At 42.7% G+C, this 27161-nt stretch overlaps 1 protein-coding gene across 3 annotated transcripts in view; it reads left to right on the forward strand.

Annotated features, from left to right (window-relative positions):
* The window catches only part of ANO6 (anoctamin 6), a 261187-nt gene that overhangs the window by 225500 nt on the left and 8526 nt on the right, over positions 1-27161 (forward strand). For all 3 annotated transcript variants that reach the window (XM_030216966.1, XM_030216968.1, XM_030216967.1), the window contains 3 exons: positions 3540-3670; positions 7613-7818; positions 17181-17383. In XM_030216966.1, the coding sequence (XP_030072826.1) occupies positions 3540-3670; positions 7613-7818; positions 17181-17383 (540 nt within the window). The remainder of the gene's footprint in view (positions 1-3539; positions 3671-7612; positions 7819-17180; positions 17384-27161) is intronic.

The following is a 27161-nucleotide window of genomic DNA, read 5'->3' on the forward strand; positions in this document are numbered from 1 at the left end:
AGGTTTTCACTCTGTTCTTATCTGGACGGTCTTTAAGATCTGACTTTACTAATGTCTGAATTTGCATTTGATATCTTCAGTGCATTATGCTACTACTTGAGCATTAGCCTTTTCAGTTGCAGGAACGCTTATGTGGAATGCTTTGCCTAGTCAGCTATGTATAACTACTAGTTTTCTGCAATTTAAGAAAATGTTAAAAACACAGGGGCCATTTTACAAAGTGGCAGTAAGCCCAACACGGGCTTACTGCTCACTAAAAAGGAAGTACTGCCAGGCTACCGCAGCAGCCCGGTGGTAGTTCTCACCCCCAGTGCGCCGTCATAACCGGTGCTACAAAAATATATTTATTCTTGTAGCACTGGTGTATATCCAGCAGTAAGTGGGCAGTGCTGTGTGCTGCCTGGTTACCGCCGGGTTAGCACAGGAGCCCATACCATCAACTTAATGGGTAGCGGTAAGGCTCCTCTTTCCGAAATGGCAGTATGACAAGTGCTTCACTTGCCGCATGACCATTTCTTTAAAAAAATAAAGACCTACCTTTTACCCGGTGTGGTACAAAGGAGCCTCAGCTCGCATTCAAAACATGCGCTGATGCCAGCGCAGGCCCTCTTTTGCCGCAGCTTGGTAAAGGGGCCCACAGCTTTTTGTTCAAGCTTTTTTCTGATGGATAATGTGGAGTTGGAGAGTTTGTGATGGCAGCACTTTATATTATGTATGTTAATGAAGATGCATTTTTGTATTTTAATATGTATGTTTTTATGGAAATCACTTAGTATATAGGCAGGTTAGAAGGGTTTTAAATAAATAATACCACTTGCGCAGTATTGCAATTGGAGAAGTGATGCAAAGTATATGTTTGCTTAGTCTGTGGATGAGTATAAATGTCGTTCCCTACAGCATGTGGACAGATCCTACATCTGCCACATGATCTATGTCCGAAAAATATATCTGAGAATGGATCTTTCTAGGGATCTGGAAGGGCAGAGGGTACCATTCACTTTTTTAGGTTCCTACCCCTGGAGTATGCTATGACTAAATTCTTGTCTTTAAAGGGCACTAACACAACTTAAATTACTGTAACTCAGTGATAGATAACCACAGGGTACATAGTAATGAGATGAAAAAACATACAAAGGCATGTAAAGCAGTTCACTCTCTTGCTGCACCATATGCCTGGATTAGACTTCCTGAGCCAGTATGTCAAGTTCCATCTCTCTGCCAAAAAGGGGGCATGGCCATGGGAGTGGAATGGGTGGGTCACGGGCATTCTGACAATTTATGCGCAGGATTACAGAATACACCTGCTCTGCGCCTAACTTAGGCACTGGTATTTACACTAAGATTTAGATTTACTTGACGTAAATGGACACTCCTAGGGTTCGGTGCAGGCTTGGCCGCTAAGCATATTCTATAAACCCCCTAGGCATATTCTATAAGCTGCACCTAAATCTAGGCATGGTTTATAAAATCTGCCTAGGCAGAATTTTTTTCGGCGCTGATTTTTCAGGTGCCATATATAGAATCTGGTTTAAAAGTTAATAAATTAAAATAAAACAAAAAAACAGAAAATAAGGTAATACCTTTTCATTGGACTAATTCAATACATTTTTGACTAGTTATCAGAGGCCAAAATCTAACCTGAAAGCTAGTCAAAAATGTATTGAATTAGTCCATTAAAAAGGTATCACCTTATTTTCCTTTTTGTTTCATTTGTAATGTAGTGATTGGAATTTGTCAGTTTTTGAAAGTGATATCTGTTGTCTTTTTAGTTTGCACACTAGAGGTGTTACATTTGAACACCCCGTGCTTTCCCACTCATGGCAGGCTCAATGCGGCTTACATGGGGCAATGGAGGGTTAAGTGACTTTCCCAGAGTCACAAGGAAGCTGCCTGTGCCTGAAGTGGGAATCAAACTCAGTTCCACAGGACCAAAGTCCACCACCCTAACCACTAGGCCACTCCTCCATGCATCACTGTCTTTCTCTGGTGTTGCACATATGCAGAGTCTGGCTTCCTGGGGATTTGGTTTAATTTTTGTCTACTTATTTCTATGTTTAGTTTGTGGTTACTCATTCTATACTTGGTGAGGGTCTATCTGTATTCTGCATTAATGAAAAAGACATTGAATGATTGGTACTAAGCCGGCTTATTTAGTTTTCCTAACAGGTGTATTGATGTTCTACTGCCCACTACAATGTTTACAGTGTAGTCTTTCCCTAGGTAGGCCCTTGTTGAGTAACTCCTGGAAGTTAGTGCTATATGGTATGGTAAAATTGTTTTATTTATTTTATTTATTTATGACATTTATAGCCCACAGTATTCCCACCCATAGGCAGGCTCAATGTGGCGTACAACAATTAATAAACAATAGTACAAAGTACAGTAGACAAGGTCATAGGAGAGAGAGAAAACAACGAAGGAGGAAGAGGAAGGAAGGGGGAGGTGATAAATCAGCACTGAAGGAGTCGTGGCCTAAAAGGGTATGGCACCTGTAGGGTTCTTTGTCTTGTCTGTGTGTCTTAGATTGTAAGCTCTGTCGAGTTGAATTGTCTCTTATGTTGTGTGCAGCGCTGTGTACCTCTAGTGGTGCTGTAGGAATGATAAGTAGTAGTGGTAGTAGTGATTTTGCTTAGTTTTCCTTTAAGGAACATTGCCTTAGCACATTCAGGGCCGGCCCTAACATTGAGCGACTATTGTTCATTCATGGCCCTGCTTTCCTGTCCTGCTTTTTAGCCCTTCTGATTTATGCAAATAAGGCCTGAAATGAGTTTCTCCACAGAGCCCCACATTTCTCTGCGTCCCTCAAACTTCAAGTCATTAAGTCATCAACAAATGACGTTTGATTTGATCTGATTTATTCACTTATACTACCTTGCACAACAAGGTGCTAAAGTAGTTGCCTGTAAGTCATTATTGTCTCTAGGATTAAGACCAAATCTATAGTTCAAAAAGCTGATAAGAATACTTAGTTCAATGCCAGGCAAAACAAGAATGATGAAGGGGAACCTTGCTGAAATATTGCTCACCAGATCTGATGATAGGAATGATATATTGTCCATCTTTATACATTTTTATGGTAAACTTGATGTAATCAATCATTTCAGGGTTTACTCTGTATATTTCAAGATATTATCCAAGAGTATGGGATGCTTATTTATGTACTAAGATTTTGATTTTTCTGTTGCTGGCCTTGATGACTTTATTCAACATCGACTGGTCTTTGATTCTGTATACTTCTCTTTGTCGCCCATCTGCTACCATGATATTACAGTATTAAAGTCTACGTGATCATATTTTCTATCTGTATCTATTGCACTGAACAACTTGTAAATCGTAGGTAAGCACATTATTGGACAATAGTTTTTAGGGATGTTATTTGGAAGGCAAAATGTTTTTTTTTTCCTGTTAATAGCAGTTATGGGGCAATTCTAGGTGTCTGATCTATTGATTTTTTTTGCAGTTGGACAGGTCTTGATGAAGAGATGTTTTGTGTTGTTTTGTGAACTGAACTTAATGCTGCTATTCTCTATTTTTGATAGCTGGATTAAGAATGTGATTGGAAGATGTCGTGTATCTACAGGATCAGAACATATTCTGCCACGGTGGGAACAGGACTACCATTTGCAGCCTATTAGCAAACTAGGGTTGTTTTATGAATATCTTGAAATGGGTAAGTTACCATAACTGTTCTGTTACATTCACATCTGGGGTTTTCACAATATGGCAGAAAATGTAAAAGTAATAACTAAAAGATTCATAGGAGTTGTTTTGCTTTATGTGATTTTTTAAGGAGCTGTTCCTTTCTGCATTGGGATAGAAATAGGATGTACTTGTACCCACAGGTTTTGTACTAATTTTCAAAGTGAACGTAAACATGCATTTTGGCTTTGAAATTTGCTGTGGGTACAATGTGCACTTGGTCACTTCAACCTTCTTTTTCTGTGGATAGATTATTGCTGGAAGGTGCACACAAAGATTTGAAAGTGCAAACTACTCCTAGCACTGGACCATATCAACCTACACCCCCCCCCCCCCCAGGAATGCTTTCTCTTACTGCAACCAACAGTATGCACATTGTGGAATAACACAAGGACTTTTAACTGCATTGAGGGATGGAGACTTTCAGATATGTGGAGGATAATTTATAAGGGGGTGCCTAGTTTTAGAAGGCAAGTGGGCACCTACTTAGGCACTATTTATAAAGGAACATAAGTTTCTGTCTTTGTGCAATATCCAATCTAATCTAATTTAGGATTTATATTCCATTTAATTCCACAAGGTACAAAGTGGATAATAATAATCATGTGCTACAAATCAAGGACAGTACATAAAATATACCAAAAATATTTCTGAAATAGAAAAGTTTTCAGTGAACATCTAAAAAGAAAATAAGAACGTGGCAGATTTAGGACAAAGAAAAAAGTTAGGAACTTAGCACTGATTTTCAGTACTAGGCTCATAAATCTAGGCAGATGCATGAGAAGACTAAATTTATAAACATAACTGTTATGCTCCTTAATTAAAATACATTTTCAGCTGAAAACTTAAGCTCCTAAGTTTTGACTGAAAATAGGACAGGGAATTTAGGACCCCAACTTTTTGGAGCCCCATGTTTTCTTTTAGGGTCTAAGACAAATGATTGTTGCAAGTCTAGCACAGAGCACTTTGAAATGAAACTTTAACCTTCAGTGTAAATAGCTTTCCCAATATACCCTTCTTCTAGAGGTGACCAGTTAGGAAAAAAATTACATCCTGAGTCAGGAAATGAAAAGCAGAAAACATTCAATCATGTATTACCTACAATACAGCTCTCATGACTCATTGGATCACTCCATATAACTACATGTCACAGGATGGCAGTATAACTCAAAATATATAACTATAAGCTGTTTGCACATAACGCAGTAGCGTAGCCAAAGGTGGGCCTGAGTGGGCCCAGGCCCACCCAGTAGCAGCACACCTATGATGTGGCTGGCAGGGATTCCCAAGCCCCACCAGCTGAAAACTCCCAACAACTGTCCCTCCTGCATACCTTGTAAATAGCAGATCTTTGCCTGCAGCGAGCAGCAACTGATACATGCTGTGGGGCCAACATGAGCAGTGTGTATTGGTTGCTGCTCGCTGCTGGTGAAAATCTGCTATTTAAAAGTTATGTGGGGGGGGGGGCGGGGGTTGTTTGAGAGACCACATGGTATGCAGGCAAGAGAGGGAAAGACCAAATTGTAGGACAAGACGGAGTTCTTCTGCCCACCCATCTTGGGCCCAGGCCCACCCAAAACTGGGTGTCTGGCTACACCCCTGACATAACGTGGGGAAAAAAACCCCGAAGGCTCTATGTAAAAGAAAAAAACAGAAGCCTTTCCTGCCCACTTAAACCCCACTAAATATCAATTAATATGTGGATCATTTTTCACTAAATAGAGGCCATTATTTAAAAGGTGTAATCTCTTAACTTTGAGAGTTGGGCTTTTAAATTGGCCTCTTTGAAAATTTACTAGGGTTGAGTGCCTAAATCCCTAAATTTAGGACCTAAATAGTGGGAACCAAAGAGGAGTGGATTTAGGATGGAGGGAAATGTTAGAACTTTAGCTCTGATTTTCAGCATTACGCACATAAATTAGGATCCTAAATCTAGTAAATGAATAGCAGGCCTAAATTTAGATGAATTTTCAGCTGAAAGGATCCTATACTTGGATGAAAATAGGAATCCAAATTCGCACTAGTGGAGGCAATCTCAACGCAGGGGATGAAAATAGGGACAGATTTTGGCAACTAACTTAAGAGCCTACATTTAGGAGCTCAGCTTTTTATGAACATTGGACCCAACTGTTTTCTTTCCTGAATTACTTCGGTCATCAATTATGTGAGCCAACTTTTCAAGTCTTAATTATCTTTTCATTGTCTAAAATTCTTTCTTAGATTTTCAGATAGAGGGATATGTAAAGTAATTGTAGTCAAATAGACATCTGACAGATTTCAATTTGACTCTAGTTCAACTAAGCAAAATCTGATAAGAATCCCAAGCAGTGGCATAACCATGGGGGGGCCTTGGGGGCCTGAGTTCCCCCCCCCCCCCCCCCCACACACACACACTTTTGGCTCAGGCCCCCTCCACAACGAGTACCTTTTGACTAGTTGGTGGGGATGCCCAGTCCCTGCCAGTTAATGAGATCCTCTGCTGAAATGGAAGAAGTCAGCTGCCTTCCTTCCTGCTTCCAACATCGGCATCCCTTGTGGATGCTCAGCAGCAGGAAGAGAGGCAGCTGACTTCTTTCCTACTGGGGCAGTCCCGGCAGCGGATCTCATCAGCTGGCAGGCATTGAGCATCCCTACCCACAAAGGTTAGCAATGAGGAGGGGGGAAGAGGAAATGTGTTGCCCCCCCCCAGCCCACCCCTGGGCTGCCCTAAAACTCCAATGCTGGTTATGCCCCTGATCCCAGGCAGGATAACTTAAAATACCATTTGTTTTTCTACAAACCTGCTTCAAATTTAGCTGGAAATTGGCCTACCTCACTAGGTGGGCCTTTTACAAAGGCGCACTAGCATTTTTAGCATGTGCTAAACACTAGAGACACCCATATATTCCTATGGGCATCACTAGTGTATAGCACATACTAATCATTAGCATGCACTAAAAACACTACCGCGCCTTTGTAAATTACCCCCTCAAAGTTAAGGGGATGAATATCCCTGTGGCTAGGACAGTAGGCTGAGAACCAGTGAAGCCTGGGTTCAAATCCTGCAGATGTTCCTTGTGACCTTGGACAGGTACAAATTTCAGGCTAGATTTACTGACATGCATCTATTAATTTGGATATGGGGGTTAATCTTATAAAGGTTTTTCCATATGTAAAGCTTGTTTTCCACATAGAAAAGGTGTTTTATAAAATTACCCTGTGGTTTATTTGCATATACATGGTGACAAGACAGTGCATAGGTGTTTCCCAGGATGGAATCTGGGCAGGGCAGGAACAGAGTTGCACTGTACCTGCTTCAGAGCAGGTATAAATGTTTGGTTGGCATATATACACTTCCAGAGATGACAAGGGGGAGTATTTTTTAAGTGGGAGGTCTGGACTCCACCTCCCGACCCAGCTCATACTGTGCCCCCCCCCCCCCCCCCCCCATAGCAGACCTCCACTCTCCCTTCTTCAGCTGGCCTCTTCCACTCAACAGCAGTAAGTGTCCTTGTGTGATCACAGGCCCCAGCCTTTCAAAAGAGTTTCCAGTATAACAGGACACTAATGAGGAAGGAGGACAACTGTCTGAGTGTGCATTCTAGAAGTGAAGGAGTGGGCTATAAATATGCTGACACAAGGTCCACTGTCCCCCGTTGCAGGTTGAAACGCATAGGAGGGAACAGTCCTGTCTCTTGCACTCTGTCACCATCCCGTTTTGTGGCTCAACCCCTAATATGGGTACTGCTGTTCTACCAGTCCTGTTAAATATTGATTTTGAAGAAGAATCCAAGAGCCAGTCAGAGCAGAAATTTTTCTTTCCTATTTTTAAACAGAAGTATTTGCTAAATTTTTCATTCTCAGTCATACAGTTTGGATTTGTGACTTCTTCCTATTTTTATGCAGAATAATTTGCTAATATTTTCATTTTCAGTCATACAGTTTGGATTTGTGACTTTGTTTGTGGCTTCGTTCCCACTGGCACCTCTTCTGGCACTTGTTAATAATTTGGTGGAAATACGACTGGATGCCTGGAAGCTTACCAGCCAATTCAGACGTGCAGTACCAGAGAAAGCACAGGACATCGGAGCATGGCAGCCCATCATGCAAGGTGTAGCAATTCTTGCTGTGGCAACCAATGTAGGTTCAGTATAACAACTTCAATTTTTTTTCACTCTATTAATGGTATTTCAAGGGCAAGACTAGGTACAAATGTATGTGTACTGAGACTGGAAAATATACATTTATTGAAGAGCTTTACATTAGTAACAAATACCTTTGTTAATGCAAAATCTGACTGCTGTATAATTACTGTACAAGAATTGATTTAGCAAAAAAGGCCATTTATTGTTGCTACATTCTGAAATTCTTCTGAGTCCATGTAGCCAGCACCTTGTTATCAGCTGTGACTAATCTACATCACAGATACATGGCAGAATCATAGCAATATTCCATGCTACTTACCCCCCAGGATAAGCTGTGGGTTTCCCCAGGATTACATTATTAGTTTATGGACTAATAATGTAATCCTGGAATTTGTCTAACCCTTTTTTAAACCCAGCTAAGCAAATGGCTTTTACCACATCCTCTGGCAATGAGTTAAACAATGTGTTGAGTAAATAAGTATTTTCTCTGATTTGTTTTAAATGTACTCCTTAGCAACTTCACAGCATGTCTCCTAGTCTTCATATTTTTTGAAAAAGCAAACAATCAATTTGCATTAATCCATTCCACTCCACTGAGGATTTTAAAGACCACTGTCATATCTCCCCTCAGCCATCTGTTCACCAAACTGAAGAGCCAAACCTCACTAGTCTTTCCTCAAATGAAACCCATTCCATTTCCTTATGGTTGCCCTTATCAGCACCTTTTCTAATTCCACTATATCTTTTTAGAGATGAAGTAATCAGAATTGCACACAGTACTGAAGATGCAGTCGCTCCATGAGCAATGCAAAAGAATTACAATAATTTTGTTTCTCTGTTCCATTCCTAATAATGCCTAACATTCTGTTTGCTTCTTTGGCTGCTACCTCATACTGCGAAGAAGATTTCAATGTGTTGTCCATGATGACACCTAGATCCTTTTCTTGGGTGGTGAGTTCTATGTGGAACCCAGCATCATATAGCTATGGTTTGGGTTATTGTTCTCTGTGTACATTGCTTTTCAATTGTCCACATCAAATTTCATTTGTCATTTGGATTTTCCAGTCTTCCAAGGTCATCCTGCAATTTCTCATCAACTGCATGCAATCTAACAACTATGAATAATTTTGTGTCACCTGTACACCTCACATATCATTCCCATTTTCAGATCATTTATAAATGTGTTAAAAAGAACACCGGGCCCAGTACAGATCCCTGTGGTACAGGCAGATATGAGAGATATGGAGCCACACCAAATGGACAACAAAAGTGGAACACCACACCAAGGATTGTTAATTTAAACTGCATTGTCTTAACCAAGCATAGCACCCAATGTGGCCATGTTTCTAATAATCTTCATCAGGGGTATAACAGATATGAGCTGATATCATGCAAAATCATAGAACAAAAGAACATAGACCACACTTCATCAAAATGCCCTCAATAAAAATGAAGTAACTGTCGATCTTCCAATGTAATACAAACAGATCTCTATCCTCTAAATGAATCTCCAGACGTGCAGTACCATTACTGCTGCTGCCAACCTATCCATGATAATGTTAATCTACTCCAATTGTCCATATCCCTCCATAGGCCTCTAAATAGTAGAGGGTAATTGAATGAGTACAGTTTCCTGATCTCCCTACCTGGATGCCCAAATACCTCAGTGAGACATTTGATCTCCAAAATGGAAAAGACCTGGCCACCTCATGAATCTCTGCAGGTTGTAGTGCATTTAACACTTCTGATTTTGCTAGGTTAACTTTAAACCCCAATAGATGACTAGATTTTTCAATCTCCTGAAGGAGATTTGGAAGAGACTGCTGTGAATAAGCCACAGTTAACATTGTATCATGTACAAATTAAATTAGTTTGTACTCCTCTCCACCCCCTTCCAACCCCATGTTCTCCTTACGCTTATGGACCTGAGCCGCTAGGGATTCTATCACCATTGCAAACAACAGGGAAAAGAGTGGACACCCATGCTGTGTCCCCTGCCCCAATGGGAAAACCTCTGAGTGCTCCCCACTCAGAATTTGAGTTTTAGGGCTATGATGTAGTACTTCAATCCAGTTCCTAAAGTGTATTCTAAAGCCCAACCCCTGCATCGCCATCATGAAGGGCCACTCCACCAGGTCAAATACTTTTTCAGTGTTGATCACAAGTAGAACCAGCAGAGTACTCCTGATCCATGCCTAGTGTATTAACTTTACCAGTTGCCTTAAATTATCACCCACCATCCACCTGGGATAAACCCAGCTGGTCCTCATATATGATTTTGTCTGTAAAATAATTTGCATGTTTAGCTAAGCTATAGCTAAACTTTTAATGTAAGATTCAATGAGGAAATTGGGCAGTGGGATCTGCATTAAAGGGGGTCTTTACCCTCCTTAAGAATAACTGTAATGTAAACGTGCCACCTGCCAGCATCAGACTGAACAGGGTGACCAGTGGGAGACCAAAATAATTCATCATTGACATAAAAAACTTTCCTCTATTAAATTTTACTTAATTACTGCAATTGTTTGTGATCATAGATAACTTAGCTTTGCTGTTGCAGCTTCTGATGGTGCCAAAGCACCAGTGGAGATCATTCTGCAGTAAACCTGTGACCAACTGCATCAACCTGCAGTTATATATTTATTTTGATGTGTAGCTATTTAGATTTTTTAGCCAATGTTTGTTTTTGCTGTCTTTTTAGAAGTAAACTATGAACCCTGATGCAGTTGGTCACAGGTTTACTGCAGACAGAGTGATCTCCGCTGGCTCTTTGGCACCATTAGAAGTTGTGACAGCAAAGCTAAGTTATCTATAATTGCAAACAATTGCAGTAATTAAGTAAAATTTAATAGAGGAAGTTTTTTTATGCCGTGATGAATTATTTTAGTTCTTGAGGGCTAAGTCTTTGGAGCTCTTTGAGGCTTTTTCCTTCCTCTATTTTTGATTAATTTGGCTTTTCATTGAAAACTGTATTTTGTTGGGATATTAGTGCTACATGTTCTCTCCTCAACGATTGTCGTAGTTGACCAATAGGGAGCCAGGAGATCAGCAAATTTCTTTAAAAAAAAAAGCAGGCAGTGAAGCCATCTAATCCTGGAGTTTTTCCCAATTAAACAGCTTCAATTGCTGGCAACACCTCTTCCTCAGAGATTTCTGTCTCCACTAACTCAATTTCAGCCTTGTTCAATTGCAGGAGATCCAAACTTAATAAATACTCCTTGACCTCCCTCTCTTCACTCACTACCTCTGTGGAATACAGATGTTCATAAAACTTATAAAAGATATCTCTGATCTCATGGGAATCTGCTGTTATTTGTCACCACCCTTCCTCTCAATCTAAAAGATTGCATTTGAGGCTCATTGCTTCCTAAGATGGTGGGCCAGTAGCCTTCTTACCTGATTCCCCTCTTCAAAATAAACCTGTCTGGCTTTATTCATATCAAAGTTTATCTTTTACACCCATAACATCCACAGTTTTTCTTGCAGTTACCAGCTCTCACTGCTTCTTCTGCATGGGATAATACCTAACTTACCTTTCCAGATCCATTATTTTCTGTGTAAGTTGACTGCATTGTAACTCCTCAGATCTTTTTTTTTTACTAGCAATCTGAATCAAGTGCCCTCAAATTACTACTACTTATCATTTCTATAGCGCTACAAGGCATACGCAGCGCTGCACACCATACACAAAGAGCTTACAATCTACTGCCTTAAAACAATCTCAAATGGTCCAAGGGCAAATATCATCCTGAACATTGAGCTCAAAGTATTCTTCTTCAGTGTCTCCTTATAATCTAACAATGTTTTATTTAGTTTCTCCCTATCTCAAAACACCTAGATAGGTCTGTGGTCAGACTATACCTGATCCCCTTATACCTGTCTCTGTTACAGCCTGGACTAACCTGTGGTCCACCAAGATGTAATCTATGTGGAAGAAGGAGCTATGCACATGAGAGTAAAACATAAATTCTTTAGCTATCGGATTCCTAAGTCTCCATAAATCCACTACACCCAAAGAAGGCAAAAAATACAAATGGCGCCTGACCTGAGTTATCAGTATTCTATGCCAGCAATCCACTGAACCTCTTCCTTGGCCAGTAGTTTCTCATCCAGTTCTTTGTAGAATGCCCATGATTAAAATTTGGGATCTAGATGAAGAATATATTGAGCAATCTGAGCCAGTGGTTAGTTGGAGTGCTAAGAATCCCCCCCCCCCCCCCCCCACCTCCTTCCCCTCTCCAGATCTCTAATTATTACATGGACTATTGCTTATAGGGATTGAGATAAACAAATCCCTAATTATTTCATGGACTGCCACTTATAGGGACAGTGTTAAAAAAAATCCGCTCCCCGCCCTTTTTCTACTCGAAGCAGTTAGAAGCAAAATAGCTGTGACGATAGAGAGCAGAGTAGGTGCTCATCTTTTTGAAGCAAGTGGATCTCTTGGACCAACCAACAAACTTCCATAAGGAGTGCATCTTAAAGGGTGACTTAAGATGTTTAGCATTAATGGAAAGCACCCTTAACTTCCTAGAAGTCATACTGGCAGTGATACCTAAAGATGCAACAAAAGTCCAAAGCTACCTGACTCCTCTCAACCCCACCCTCTCTTCTTAACCTCTAGTTCCCTAACCACTCCCTCCAAACCCAACCAAGTCTTTTCATCTCTTCACTACTTACCCCTCCCTCCACAATCCAGTGCCTGCCATTCCTCAACCCAGCAAGCTCTCCTCAAGGTTCTCTACTAACACTCCATTCACCCATTCCCTCCCCGTTATTCAACATCACACCCTCCAACTCATCCACCACACAGTCTCAGATAGGAGAAAGAGTTAAAAATAGAAGGTGAGGGAGAGAGGGAAGAAGAAGAAGAAAAAAGAAAGTTCCACTTTGTTCTTAGTCCTCCAACAATCTTGTCAAAGTCCCAGTCTTTGGTTCAAAGAGACTCTTCCACTTTACTCCCTACTCCCTCAGAAGCTGGCTTGGGTTTATTTCTTGACCCCATTGATCTTTCCACCATGAACGTCTTCTACCATTCATTCCAGCAACCCTTGGAGGAGTGGCCTAATGGTTAGTAAGTGGATTTTCATCCTGGCAACCTAGGTTCAATTCCCCTGGTACAAAAACTTAGATTGTGTGTCCTCTAGGGATAGAGAAAGCAACTGCTTATAATGTGTACAGCACTGCATACATCCAGTAGCACTATAGAAATGTTTAGTAGTAGTAACTCAGCTTGGTGATAATGTCCCTTCACTCTCTTACACAGGGTGAAGGCAGAGAGGTCTTGGTAAATTTCAGTTTGATAGGTATCCCAGTTTAATGATTCCACTGATCATGCTCTAGATGCCATGGTTTCCTTCATTTTATAGCTGTGGAAATATGCAATGATATCCTTAGGTTGATTAGCTCCTGACCAACCCCCCCCCCCCCCCCCAATGCCCATTGTGCTCTATCAATGTTTATCAATTTGGTGCACACTGTACACGTGAAGGCCCTCCTGCGTCTTTGTAAAAGGGCCCCTTAGTGCTATGTCCTCCAACTTTCCCATCATATTTTTTTAGGCTTCTAGCATTTGTATACAGACATTTCAATGTGCTTTTTGTTTGTATCTACAACCTGTTTAGCAATTCACATAGATAATTTGCAATCTTTAATCCTTGTCTGCTTTCACTTAAAGGCATCTGGCTTACTTTATTGCCCTAACTTCTGTGTTTCGATAGTGTCCTTCCAAGATACCTTATTCTGAACCATGCGCTCCTGAGTGGCTGTCAGCTTTCCCTAGGTTCTAGTTTAAAAGCTATTCTATCTGCTTTTTAAATGCCAGCACCAGCAACTTAGTTCCACTCTAGTAAGATGGAGCCCATCTTTTCAGAAGAGACTCCCCCATTCCCCAGAATATTTCATGGTTCCAATCAAATCTAAATCCCTCTTCCCTGCACCATCATCTTATCCATGCATTGAGACTCCCAGAGCTCATTTTTCCTCTTGGAAGATTTTAATTTTCTACCTAAATTTGGCTTCTAGAACCTCCCTCCCTCACTTTATATCAGTGGTAAACACATAGGCGTAGTTTGACTGTTTCATTTGGGGGGGGCAAAGAATGGGCGGAGCATATTAGCATATCATTTGCATATATACATATGCAAATGAATATGTTAATATGGAGGAAGGAATTGAAATTTACAGGCAAAATATCACAGATGCACATTTCAAAAAGCTGACACATTTCAATTAATAAATTATGAATAAAATACTTTTATCTACCTTTGTTGTCTGATCATTTAGTTTTTCTATTCGCTTTGGTCCCAGTGTCTTCTGTTTTATGCAGTGTCTTCTTTCCAGTAGGCTTCCCTCTGCTCCCCACCCTCCCAGTCCCATCCATCTCTTGCTCCTTCCCTCTGCTCCCCACCCCTCCGAGTCCCAACCATCTCTTGCTCCTTCCCTCTACTCCCCACCCCTCCGAGTCCCAACCATCTCTTGCTCCTTCCCTCTGCTCCCCACCCCTCCCAGTCCCATCCATCTTCTGTTCCTTCCCTCTGCTCACCATCCCTCCGTCCCATCCATCTTCTGCTCCTTCCCTCTGCTGTGCCTGACCTCTCCCAATCCCATCCATCTCCTGGTCCATCCCTCTGCTCCCCCCTGTCCTAGTCCCATCCATCTCTTGCTCCTTCCCTCTGCTCCCCACCCCTCCCAGTACCATCCATCTTCCCTCTGCTCCCCACCCCTCCCAGTTCCATCCATCTTCCTTCTACTGCCCCCCCCCCGCGAGGTCCAAGATCGTGACTCCGTTTACCCCCTCTCTTCCTCCCTCCCTCCGGCGCAGGCAACAGTCTTCAGCTTTTTCAGCGTTCCTGGCAGCGGTAGCGATGTACACGCTGCCTTCGGTCTGCCCCGGAAGCCTTCTCTTCAAGTTCCTGTTCCCACCTATGCGGGAACAGGAACTTGAAGAGAAGGCTTTGGGGCAGAGCCGAAAGCAGCGTGTACATCGCTACCGCTGCCAGGAACGCTGAAAAAGCTGAAGACTGTTGCCTGCGCCGGAGGGAGGGAGAAAGAGAGAGGGGTAGACGGACACGCTCCTCTCCGTCCGCTTGGCTTCCCTGCCCTCTCTGTCTGCGTCCCGCCTTCCTCTGACGTCAGAGGAAGGCGGGACGCAGACAGAGAGGGCAGGGAAGCCAAGCGGATGGAGAGGAGCGCGTGCCTGCATGTGTTTTTTTTTTTTTAACTAATGGCGCGGCAGCACCTTGTCGTGGTTTGGCGGGGCATTGCCCCCCCTCGCACCCCCCAGTCTACGCCTATGGGTAAACACATAAAAACAAGACAGCCAGCAACTCCCCAGCAGCATTTAAAATCTTATCAAGGCAATACAGATGTTGCCAGATTAGAGGTAGCATCTCTTCCATTTTCCTCTTTGTCTGCCTCAGTTCCTTCAGAGATCAGACTCATTTTCTAAAAGCAAGTAGCTCTTTCCACAGAGTGTACACATACACCGTATAGAATTATGCATGTGGTACTCAATGAGGAAGACTAGATAGCACCCATCTTGCTGGACTGCTGCCTGCATCTTAGTGCTGATAAGTTGTTTAGTTATTTATTTAAAGTTTGTAGGGGGGGCAGGGATACCTGAACTAATATAAAGGGTTTTAAGCAAAAAAAAACCACAAGCATAAATTATAAAGCCGCATTGAGCCCGCCATGAGTGGGAAAGCGCGGGGTACAAATGTAACAAAAATAAAATAAATATAATCTTCTCACTGAACTGCAAATAATTTGTTTATAGTGAATCACATACTGTTGAAAAGCCCCTGTGGTGATAAATTCCCCTCTTGTCCACGAATGTGGGGCTTTCTATTACCTATCTTTTAATGTTCTAAGCTAATAAATAATTTTGCTTTTTTTAATGAAATTAGAACAGATTGTGGGCCCTGTTTACTAAGGTGCACTAGCATTTTTAGCGTATGCTAAAAATTAGCATATGCGCTAACACTAGAGACACCCATATATTCCTATGGGTGTCTTTAGCGTTAGTGCACGCTAAAAACACTATTACGCCTATAGCGCAGCTTAGTAAACAGGGCCCTATATGAATAATTAAGGGGTCCTTTTACTAAGGTAGTGCATGATAACAAGTAGCACACGCTAAATGATAAGATGTCCATTATATTCCTGTGGGTGTCTTATGTAGCACACGCATATCATTATCATGTGCCTTAGTAAAAGGACCCCTAAGTCACCAAGCTGCGATAAAAAAGTGACCTTAGCGCACCCCTTACGTGAGTCTTTCCCACATGCGAAAGCAATTTCTACTGCAGCAGTAAATGGCCGATTTTCTATTTTTTTTTTAATGCTAATTTTGCCATTAGTGAGTGAGTACATAGCACTGCTCATTTTGTAGACGGTAAGGGCACACGCAATAATCCTGCACTAATCAGCGCACGCTAATGTAGATCTACTAACTGATTAAAGCAGAAACACCCACTCTATGCCCCCTTACAAGCCTCCTCAACCAAAAAATAATTTTTAGCATGCAGGTAGCACACGCAGATTAAGGAATTACCTCAAGACACTTGAGAGCGTCCCTCAGTAAGCCCTTTTAAGTTGTGGTATGCAAACGGTAACATTTACTACATCTTTAGTAATAGAACTCCAAAATTACTAGCACAGTAATGTTCACTTAACCAGAGAGGCTTCCCCTGCTCTCAGTACTAACTGCAGCCTGTAATATGGGGTAATTTTATAACTGTGCAAACACATAAATAGAACTGTCGTACTTTGCTCTGTGCAGGCAGCAGTAATTTTCCAACACAAAAGTATACACATACATCTGCTTTGAAAATTAGCCCATGGATTTTATGCATATACCTTTACAGCTGCTCTTTGGCATGCTGACATTTACTAATTTGTGTGCATATATATGTATTTTAGAAAATAATCATGTAAATGCTAACCCCCTGCTCGTAGAAACTCCTCTGCTTGGCCTTAATAAACTTATGTGCTTACAGGTTGAATGCACATAAATTTACATGCGTATCCATTAGGAAAATGTTATGAAAGCCTATTTCTGCAGAGAAAACTCTTTTATCTGCAGAAATGAATTTTTATTATTATTTTCAATGAATGTAAGCCCTCCTAGGAAGGGAAATAATTGTAACTTGCCTTGATTTGGAAAGATGAGTAAATCTAACATCCAGATAACTAACAGTGGATTAAAAAAACAAAATAATAAACTCCTAGATTTGCCACTCCATTTTAATCACAGCTTATGCAAAGCGAAGCACTATAAGATAGAACTGGCAAATGAGACGTATATCTGAAGTAGGGCAGTATAAATTCAAAAATAATGATCTGTTTCTCTTTTAGGCGATGATAATTGCTTTTACATCAGATATGATTCCCCGGTTGGTTTATTACTGGTCATTCTCTGTCCCTCCTTATGGAAATCATAGCAGCTATACCATGGATGGATACATCAACAATTCTCTTTCAGTCTTCAGCATAGCAGATTTTACAGAGGAGAGTCGGCCAGACCCTGTACCTTGGTTTGGCAATGACACCACATGCAGGCAAGTTCTCTTCAGAAGAAACTTGATTATCCTTCTTTAAAAATGAGTTTTAGTTCAATATAATGAAAATGGTAACCACAAAGAAAAGCCTTCAAAGTTATTGCATTTATGTTTGAATTATTTTTTTGGCAGAGAAGTGTGATTACTTTCAGGTTTATTTTTGAAAGAGAAGGGCGCCCATCTTTCGACACAAATCGAGAGATAGGCGTCCTTCTCCCACCAAATCGGCATAATCGAAAGCCGATTTTGGGCGTCCTCAACTGATTTCCATCACGAGGACGACCAAAGTTCATGGGGGCATGTCGGAAGCGCAGCAAAGGCGGGACTGGGGCGTGCCTAACACATGGGCGTCTTCGACCCATAATGGAAAAAAGGGCGTCCCTGACGAGCACTTGGACTGGGCGACTTTACTTGGTCCTTTTTTTGTTACAACCAAGTCTCAAAAAGGTGCCCAAACTGACCAGATGACCACCGTAGGGAATCGGGGATGACCTCTCCTTACTCCTTCAGTGGTCACTAACCCCCTCCCACCCTCAAAAAAAAACATTTAAAAATATTTTTTGCCAGCCTCAAATATTATACCCAGCTCCATGATAGCAGTATGCAGGTCCCTGGAGCAGTTTTAGTGGGTGCAGTGCACTTTAGGCAGACGGACCCAGGCCCATCCCCCCCACACCTGTTACTCTTGTGGTGGTAAATGTGAGCCCTTTAAAACCCACCAGAAACCCAATGTACCCACATGTAGGTGCCCCCCTTCACCCGTAAGGGCTATGGTAATGGTGTACAGTTGTGGTGAGTGGGTTTTGGGGGGGAGGGGTTGGGGGACTCAGCACACAAGGTAAGGGAGCTATGCAGCTGGGAGCAATTTCTGAAGTCCACTGCAGTGCCCCCTAGGTTGCCCGGCTGGTGTCTTGGCATGTGAGGGGGACCAGTGCACTACGACTGCTGGCTCCTCCCATGACCAAATGGCCTGGATTTGGTCGTTTTTGAGATGGGCATCCTCAGTTTCCATTATCGCCGAAAATGGGGGACGACCATCTCTAAGGTCGACCTAAATGTGGAGATTTGGGCGTCCCCGACCGTATTATCAAAACGAAAGATGGACGCCCATCTTGTTTCGATAATACGGGTTTCCCCGCCCCTTCACCGGGACATCCTGCGAGGACGTCCTCAGGAAAACTTGGGCGCCCTTTTCGATTATGCCCCTCTTTGTTATTCATCTTGGATATGTGTAAATATGGGTCAACAAACAAGTTGTAGGTGATATCTTTTTATTATGTTTAAGGATGCCACTGGGTGCATGATTGTATCAGAAGTTTAAGTGTGGTGCATTTTTTTGCTTCAGGCAACTGCAGTCTGCAGGACTTCATAAATAATTGCTGCATTGATAGGACCCCTGATGAAGGCATATGTGCTGAAACACAGCCTGTGTTGGATGTTTGTTGTCGAGCACATCCTGTGCTCTGAATTTGAAGGCTTTTTTGGGTGTTTGTCATCTAGCGCATCCCATATATTGAATAAGAAGACTGTATTATGAACATATCTTTTGGATTTTAAGAATAAAATTGTGCCTTTGGCCAACCTGGCACTTTGCTTTTGTGCCTTCCACTCCTTCTGTATGACCCATGCTTTCTTGATTCAGATACAGTCCTTGTCTCCACCACCTCCACTGGGAGACTGTTCCATGCATCTACTACCTTTTCCATAAAGAAATATTTCCTTACATTACTCCTGAGTCTATCCCCTTTCACGTTCATCCTATGCCCCCCATTCCAGAGGTTCCTTTCAGTTGAAAGAGGTCTATCTTTTGTGTATTAAGGTTGTTGAGATATTTAAATGTCTCTATCATCCCTCCCCTTGCCCCTTTTCTTCTAACATATATATATATATTGAGATCTTTAAGTCAGTCCCCATATGCTTTATGACGAAGACCACTGATCTTTTTTTTTCATTTTCATCTTTATTGAAGTTGTATTATGTGTTACAAGAAACATTTTAGTAGCTGCCTTCTGGACCAGCCCCATCCTGTTTATATTTTTTTGAAGGTGTGGTCTCCAGAACTGTACACAGTACTGTAAATGAGATCGCATCAAAGTCTTATACAGAGACACTATCACTTCCTTTTACCTGCAGACCATTTCTCACACTATGCACCCAAGCATCCTTCTGGCTTTTGCTGTCACTTTTTCTACTTCTTTAGCATAAGACCTAGCCTAGTAATCTGTTTCCAACAATGGCCAGTTCAGGTCACAAGTACCTGGCAGAGTCCCCAAAAAGTAGGAAGATTCCATGTTTCTTAACCTCAGGGAGAAGCAGTGGCTTTCCACAGGTCTACCTTAATGACGATTTATGGACCTTTCTTCCAGGAATTTGTCCAAACCTTTTTTAGTAGCTTCATTGCATGCCCCCTAGTCCTTGTATTTTTGGAAAGAGTAAATGAGCAATTCACGTCTACCATTTCCTCTCCACTCAGTATTTTATAGACTTCTATCATATCTCCCCTCAGCCGTCTCTTCTCCAAACTGAAGAGCCCTAGCCTCTTTAACCTTTCATTATAGGGAAGTCATCCCATCACTTTTATCATTTTCATCGCCATTCCCTGTGTACCTTTTCTAATTCTGCTATATCTTTTTGAGATGTGGTGATCTGAATTGCACACTATATTTGAGGTGCGGTCACGCCATGGAGCTATACAAAGGTATTATAACAGTCTCAGTTTTGTTCTCCATTCCTTTCCTAATAATTCCCAACATTCTATTTGCTTTCTTAGCTGTTGCTGCACACCGAGCAGAGGGTTTCAACATGTCATCAACAGTGACACCTAGATCCTTTTCCTGAGTGGTGACTCATAATGTGGAATCTTCCATGGAATAGTCAATTTTCAGTCTAATTGTGGGTTGCACTGCAGTGGCGTAGCAGGGGGGGCTGCCACCCGGGGCGGGGCGGTTCGCTGTTGCACCACCCCCCCCCCGGGTGCAGCACGATGACATCCCCCCCCTCGGCGCATCGACACCCCCCGACCAGCTCCCGCACCCTACCTTTAAAAAGAATGTCGGAATCTGAGGCGAGGCACAGCCCCTTGCGCCTGCCCTGCACGTAAAAGAAATGTGGACCGTCGGGCCTTCTCTCGCTCTGTCTGTCCCGCCCTTGCAGAAATAGGAAGTTGCGTCAACGGAGGGCGGGACAGATAGAGCGAGGGAAGGCCCCACGGTCCACATTTCTTTTACGTGCAGGGCAGGTGCGAGGCGCTGCGCCTCGCCTCGGATTCCAATATTCTTTTTAAAGGTAGGGTGCGGGAGCTGGCCGGGGGGTGTCGATGCGCCGAGGAGGGGGAGCTGGCAGGGAGCACCCCCCCCCTGAGCTGACACCCAGGGCGGACCGCCCCTCCCGCCCCCCACCTTGCTAAGCCACTGTTGCACTGAAGAAATTGTAGAAATGTTTAAGTTTCTTTTCTCCTTCAGTCCAAATGTATCAGTAATATCTGAAATGTTTGCTGTGATAACCATTCAGGAATGTCTCCTCCAATTCTGATATAAAAAGATGGGCATCCTGGAGTGCCATTCTGGTGCCCATTACAGTTCACATAATCTATAAATAGATGTCATTATTGAAGCTGAAGTAGTTTGGGGCCAAGGAGACTTCAGTTAGTTTTGAACCAGTTTCTACTGTGTATCCATGATCCAAGATCCTAAAGACGACTTCTCTAGATCATGAAGTCGTCTTTAGGATCTTGTGACATCAGTTATGCTGTCTGTACAATGGTTTCATATCTATTATGGCAAACAGGATGTTAGTTGGCGGCTGTTCAATGTACTTTAGGTTTGTTCAGAAAATTTGTAGTATCTTGTTTGAAGCTATTTGTTTTTTTTCACCAAGAGCTTGAGGATCCCTTTTATTAGTCCAGATATTTTTAATGTGAGTGTGCCAGTACCAGATAAAATCGGTCAGCCATTGCTCCAGTGATAGTAGAAGAGGTCTAGCTGGGTATCATATTTTCTTGAGATTAAAGCTGCATGAAGATGTTTTAATGACAGTTTCATATATTCATCTTTGCTCAGTTTCTTGTAATATTGTGAGAGGTGTCTGTACCTCTCTTTTACATCGTTTTCTGGGTCCTCCTTTGTGTGCAGGTTTGATGGTGATGTTTTAATGGTTCTGCAGATATTTTTTTTAAGCTCAGTCTTTTTATTTTGAACAAGATATGGCAAACAGTAAACATATAATTTAAGCAAGAAAACCATAACAGCAAAACCCCAAAAAAGGACCATGTAAGTTATCTCATACAGATAGCTGCCTACTACTAAGCTCATTCTACAACTACCAGTGGGCTGTTAATAGAGTATAGATCAGGGGTGAGTTTACCTTGGTCATCGAGGCCTGCAATCTAGTCAGGGTTTCAGGATTTCCCCAATGAATATGCATGAGATCTATTTGCATGCACAGTCTCCATTGTATGCAAATGGATATCATGTATATTCATTGGGGAAATCCTGAAAACCCGACTGAGTTGTGCCCTCGGACTGAGGTTGCCCACCTCTGGTATAGATGCACATCCTCTGCTACTCAGCACAGTATACCCTTAATGATCTATTGCACTCTTGCCAAATATGCTTTCAGTGACTTTCAGATCTCACTCACCAGTTTCACTCCGTTGCTCTTATCCACTGCTACAACTTCATACCTATAATAAAGACAAACCGTGTTCCATCAGAACATCTTTTTATTCGTTAATTTTTCCAGTTTCCCCAAGATATATTGAAGTTTAGTGGCAACCACAATATCCAACAAGAGGCCTTTGGCCTCTGGGAGCTGCAGTTCTGCAAATGAAGATCTAAATATTGTCACCTTCTGTGCTAAGGCCCCTGTTGCTTGTAGTATCTCAGTAATTTCTTTCCAAAACCCTTCCAGGAGGGATGAATATAACAGCAGTCAAACAGCATATGTATCAACATCCCATTACACTACATCCATACCAACATTTATTAGCTCTGAGCAAAGACTGGCTATGGCTGATGAACAGAGATGAGGTGATTGGTCTGAGTCTAGAACATCTCCCATTGAACCCCCCTTCATTCCCTGCATCTTCCACCCATACTTTATAAAGTCCTACATGTTCTGAATTTACCCTCTACCTTTGAAATTATGAGGGTCGAGGCACTGTGCCCTTTAATCAGTGAGTCTGTGCAGTTTTCAAGAAGTTAGGTGAAGTAATCCCTTCTCCCCCCATAGCACGAACTAAAGTGAATACCTTTTGCCAGGGCTGGGCTTACCAATTGTGGGGCCCTATGCCCTGTCTCCAAACCCCACCACCACCCTACCTTAAAACAGGTGTTTCTCTGTAAAGGCTCAGAGCAGCAGCAGTGATTCACATAGGCCATCTGCCTCCAACCTACTCTCTGCTGGGTCCTGCTTTTGTGAAAGCAGGAAGTTATGTCCGAAGTGAGTGGGATGTAGCAGGAAGCAGGCTTCATGGTCAACAGCAGACAGCCTGTGCAAATCCCTGCCACTGCCAGAGCCCTCTATCGAGAAATGCTGTTTTAAGGTAGAGTGCAAGGGTGGGGCCACTGGGAGTGTGGGGCCCTGTGTGGCTGCCCCTCCCTTATGCAACTTAGGCAAACCACTTGTGCTGTAACTTTATAAAATTAAACTGGAAACCCATCAGTCCATGGAGACATATGAACTGGGAGGGAGCAAATGGCCAAAGCAACTTCTGCCTCTGTAACTGGACACTCTGATTTCTCCCTGTGAGAGGCAGAAGATATAGGGGTGACTGACTTGAAATTGTTCTGCAAAGTTTTAACTGCAGTCCGTTTTTATGGTGGGGAAAGTTTTTTTTTTTTTTTTCTTTAATGAAGAACTGTGTTTTTACAATGTGTCTAAATCTTTCTGTGTAGTTATCTAATTTATGATTCTGTTCATCTGGAGGAGTAAAGCAGATGTTGTTCTTTTTTTTTTTTTTTTTTGTAATCAAATGTCCTCTCTTTTGTGGAAATATACCTTTAGATGCAGTTTTGTCAAGAATTCCACCAGGTCAGAACAGAGCTCAATGTGATCCAGTTTGTTGGAATAGCAGAGCATTAATCCTTTTGACAGTACTGAGAACTCACACTGTGACAGTTGATGGTGTTTGTAAAGGTTTGTTTGTGGGAGTTTTGATAATTGTCATATCCCTTAGTAGTTGCATGTCCTGGTTCTGACATACACCTTCATCAGATGGCACCTTGGTATCAGGTGATTTATTCCAATGGTTAGTCTGATCTTTTGCCTCAGGTACTGTATTGTTGGCCTAGGAGGAGATATTGGTCTCCAGCTGATTATGCATGAGGTCATTCACTGTTCTTTGTTTTTCTGTGATGACCCTGTGTTGTTGCTCTGCATGAAATTCCTGTCCATCATTCTCCAGCTATTCTCTGAGGTCTCCATGCTCAAAACTCCAGCACTGTACAGAACAGTGCCGGGGAAAATAGCACCCAGACAACAGGGTTGTCTAATGTTCAACTGCTAATGATATGCAAATATAGGCAAGCTGTTAGCATTGAGCATTAGGAAGTCAAGGGAGGAGGACTGTGCTTGGAGCATGCACAGAAGAGCTCTCTGTTGCCAGAACATAGCTGATGGGATACAAACATGTGGAGCCTTTTTCTGTTATCCTATCAGGTCAGACCCTATCTTTTTGAGGCAATAATTACTTGAGGGATCCTTTTAGTAAGGTGCACCGAAAAGTGGCCTGTGCTGATGTAGACGCGTGTATTGGACGCGTGCAGGTTCATTTTTCAGCGCACCCGCAAAAAAGGCCTTTTTTGGGGGGCCCGAAAATGAACACGCAGTGAAATGAAAGTTGGCACACGTCCATTTTGGGCCTGAGACCTTTCTGCCACCCATTGACTTAGCAGTAAGGTCCCACGTATTAACCGGGCGGTAATCGTCAGCATATGTACAATGCCAATTACCGCCCGGTTAGCGCCACCGGTGCATGTAGTGGGCACACGTGAAAAATGAAATTACCGCCTGGGCCACACAGTAACAGAGCGATAGTTCTGAATTGGCATTTATTGGGGGCTCATAGGCACCTACTCAGCTTAGTAAATTTCTTGGATTAAGGTTTTATTTATTGAATGTATACAAACGTATAATTGTTTAGAAGTATGTTGTTCAAACAACACACTTTTTATCATGAGCAGTTTACATTTCATCCAATCTATATACGGTTTCCAGCCATTCTCAGACTTCTACATGGTGGGCTGTTTCGTTAAATGGAGACATATTAAAACAGGTTTGAATTGGACTATTCAGACAGATCAGTAAAGTCTGTTAGTAGGTGATGACCAGACACCCTAACACCAGCACCGAGCTGGCGTAAGGTTTCCGGCGGTAAGGGCACCTTTGAGGAGTGTGCTGTTCTTTGAGCATCGGTGGGAATCATTTACAATCTCACAAAGTTCAGCAGGGCTCCCTACTTCCCATTTTGACTGGGCATGTGCACGAGAGCTGTGCTTATATCGCATGTGCGCACGTGCCAGGCATGTTCAGATCATGAGAGAGCTCCTTGTTTCCCATGGTAACGACTTTGAGTATCGTACGATGGCAAATGCAGGTGCTAGTCCGACGCTAATGGCCTGTAGCACCTGCTTTTGCATCTGAGCATCAGGGCCTGAGAGGCCAATGCTCAGAACTCCAACGCCGTACGGAACAACACTGGAAAATACCACCAGACCAGCACACAAAAATAACTTTGGCATGCTCAACCTTAACAGTATTCAAATTTTATGTGCAGTTCGCAAGGGAGAGGAACATGCCTGGCACGTGCGCACATGCGATATAAACACAGCTCTCGTGCAGATGCCCAGTCAAAATGGGGAGTAGGGAGCCCTGCTGAGCTTTGTGAGATCGTACATGATTTTATTGTATCACCGTTCTTTTAAATTCCCTCCCTTCCCTGCAAAGAACCTGTGAATTTTTCCGGCAACAGGATTTTGATTGTTGCCCGAACAGACTTCAGACTTTGTCTCCCTGGCTCAGTACCGGTGCTTAGAGGCTTGTACGGGCTTCCTTGCACTTCTGAAATATGTCAAAACCAGCAGAGTTTAGAGTGAAAACCCTGAGAAATCCTTCCTTCAAGCACCCTACCGCCAACTCCAAGCAGCGTTCTTTTCTACGCTGTTCTCTGAGCATGAGAGGCAATACCATTTGCATGCATTTAAATATCATTTGTGCTAATTTTTGCCGGGCGGGTTGTTTCTGATGCTAGAGCCTTTTGAGCATTGTGTGCACATTAATATGCACACCGTTACAGCGCTAATGGGCAATAACGCCAGCGTTGTGTTTTGAGAATCGGCCCGTGAGGTTTAGTTATTTATTTGGTGCTTAGTTCCTGTATGGTTCTTATGATTTCTTCTTTTTGAACTTTTATAAATACCCTTTTCTGGTACAGTTGTATAGCTCACATCAAATACAGGGCCTTTCAAAAATCAATCAAGTGTAACTGTCTTATCACCTCTGTCAACCCCCCCCCCCCCCCCCCTATTTATTTAGATTTTGCTCACACCTTTTTCAGTAGTAGCTCAAGGTGAGTTACATTCAGGTACACTGGATATTTCTCTGTCCCAGGAGGGCTCACAATCTAAGTTTGTACCTGAGGTAATGGAGGGTTAAGTGACTTGCCCAAGATCACAAGGCGCAGCAGTGGGATTTGAAGACTGGTGCTCTAACCACTAGGCCACTTCTCCACTCCTTTGCCCCCCAACTCCTTTTTACTGCACTGTAATGACATATACAGATAGCCTAAGACCTAAATAAGTCTGTACAGTTTAAATCCTGTGTAACTTGCATTGTTTTCTTCACTGATCTGATGAAAAGAGAATGACTCTGTAACTTAGACCAGTTCCTTATATCTTGATTAGCTGTACAAAGAACTTGCCTTTAGTTTAGAAAAATTGCTTGCCATTCGCCTTTCAAAAGAATGCCTGCTCAAAAGGAAGCTCTTTAATCTCCATTGAAATATCAAATATTTTATTTATTTATGTTACTTATTGGGATATATTAACTGCCTTTATGAAGAGAGAATCTTTTTCCTTCACTTTTCAAGATATCCCTTATGAATATGCATGTGATAGATATGAATAAGTTGAAGGCACTACAAATGTATCTTATTTATATTCATTGGGGGGGGGTCAAATTTCAAAGTGATTTAACTGGCCAGAAATAGCTTCTAGCCAGTTAGCGTGGAGGGGCATAATCGAACATGGGCGGCCATCTCTAAGAGTGAACTAGGGAAGGGGCGGAACTGACCATATTATCGAAAAGGATGGGCGCCCTTCTTTCATTTCGATAATACGGTCCGAGCCGCCCAAATCCCAACATTTAGGTCGACATTAGAGATGGGCAAACTTGGTTTTCGCCGATAATGGAAACCGAAAGCGCTCATCTCAAAAACGCCCAAATCCAAGGCATTTGGTCATGGGAGGGGCCAGCATTCGTAGTGCCCTGGCCCCCCTCACATGCCAGGACACCAACCGGGCACCCTAGGGGTAGGGTTACCATTTTGTGTCCTCTGAAAAAGAGGACACATGTCACGCCCCCTACCCTGCCCCCGCCCCCACCACGCCCCTTTCGGGTCCTCGTTCCGCCCCCCTATTCCCCGCCCCCCTGTCACATAGTCCCCTACCCGCCCCCCTGTCGCATACCCCCCTGCGCCCCCCTGTCACATACTCCCCCCCCCCCCCCGTCACATACCCCCCCCCCCTCACTTACTATCTAGCCCTGGTGGTCTAGTGGCGTC

Source organism: Microcaecilia unicolor, chromosome 10 (assembly GCF_901765095.1).
Source record: "Microcaecilia unicolor chromosome 10, aMicUni1.1, whole genome shotgun sequence".
In the NCBI taxonomy this organism is placed as follows: Eukaryota; Metazoa; Chordata; class Amphibia; order Gymnophiona; family Siphonopidae; genus Microcaecilia; species Microcaecilia unicolor.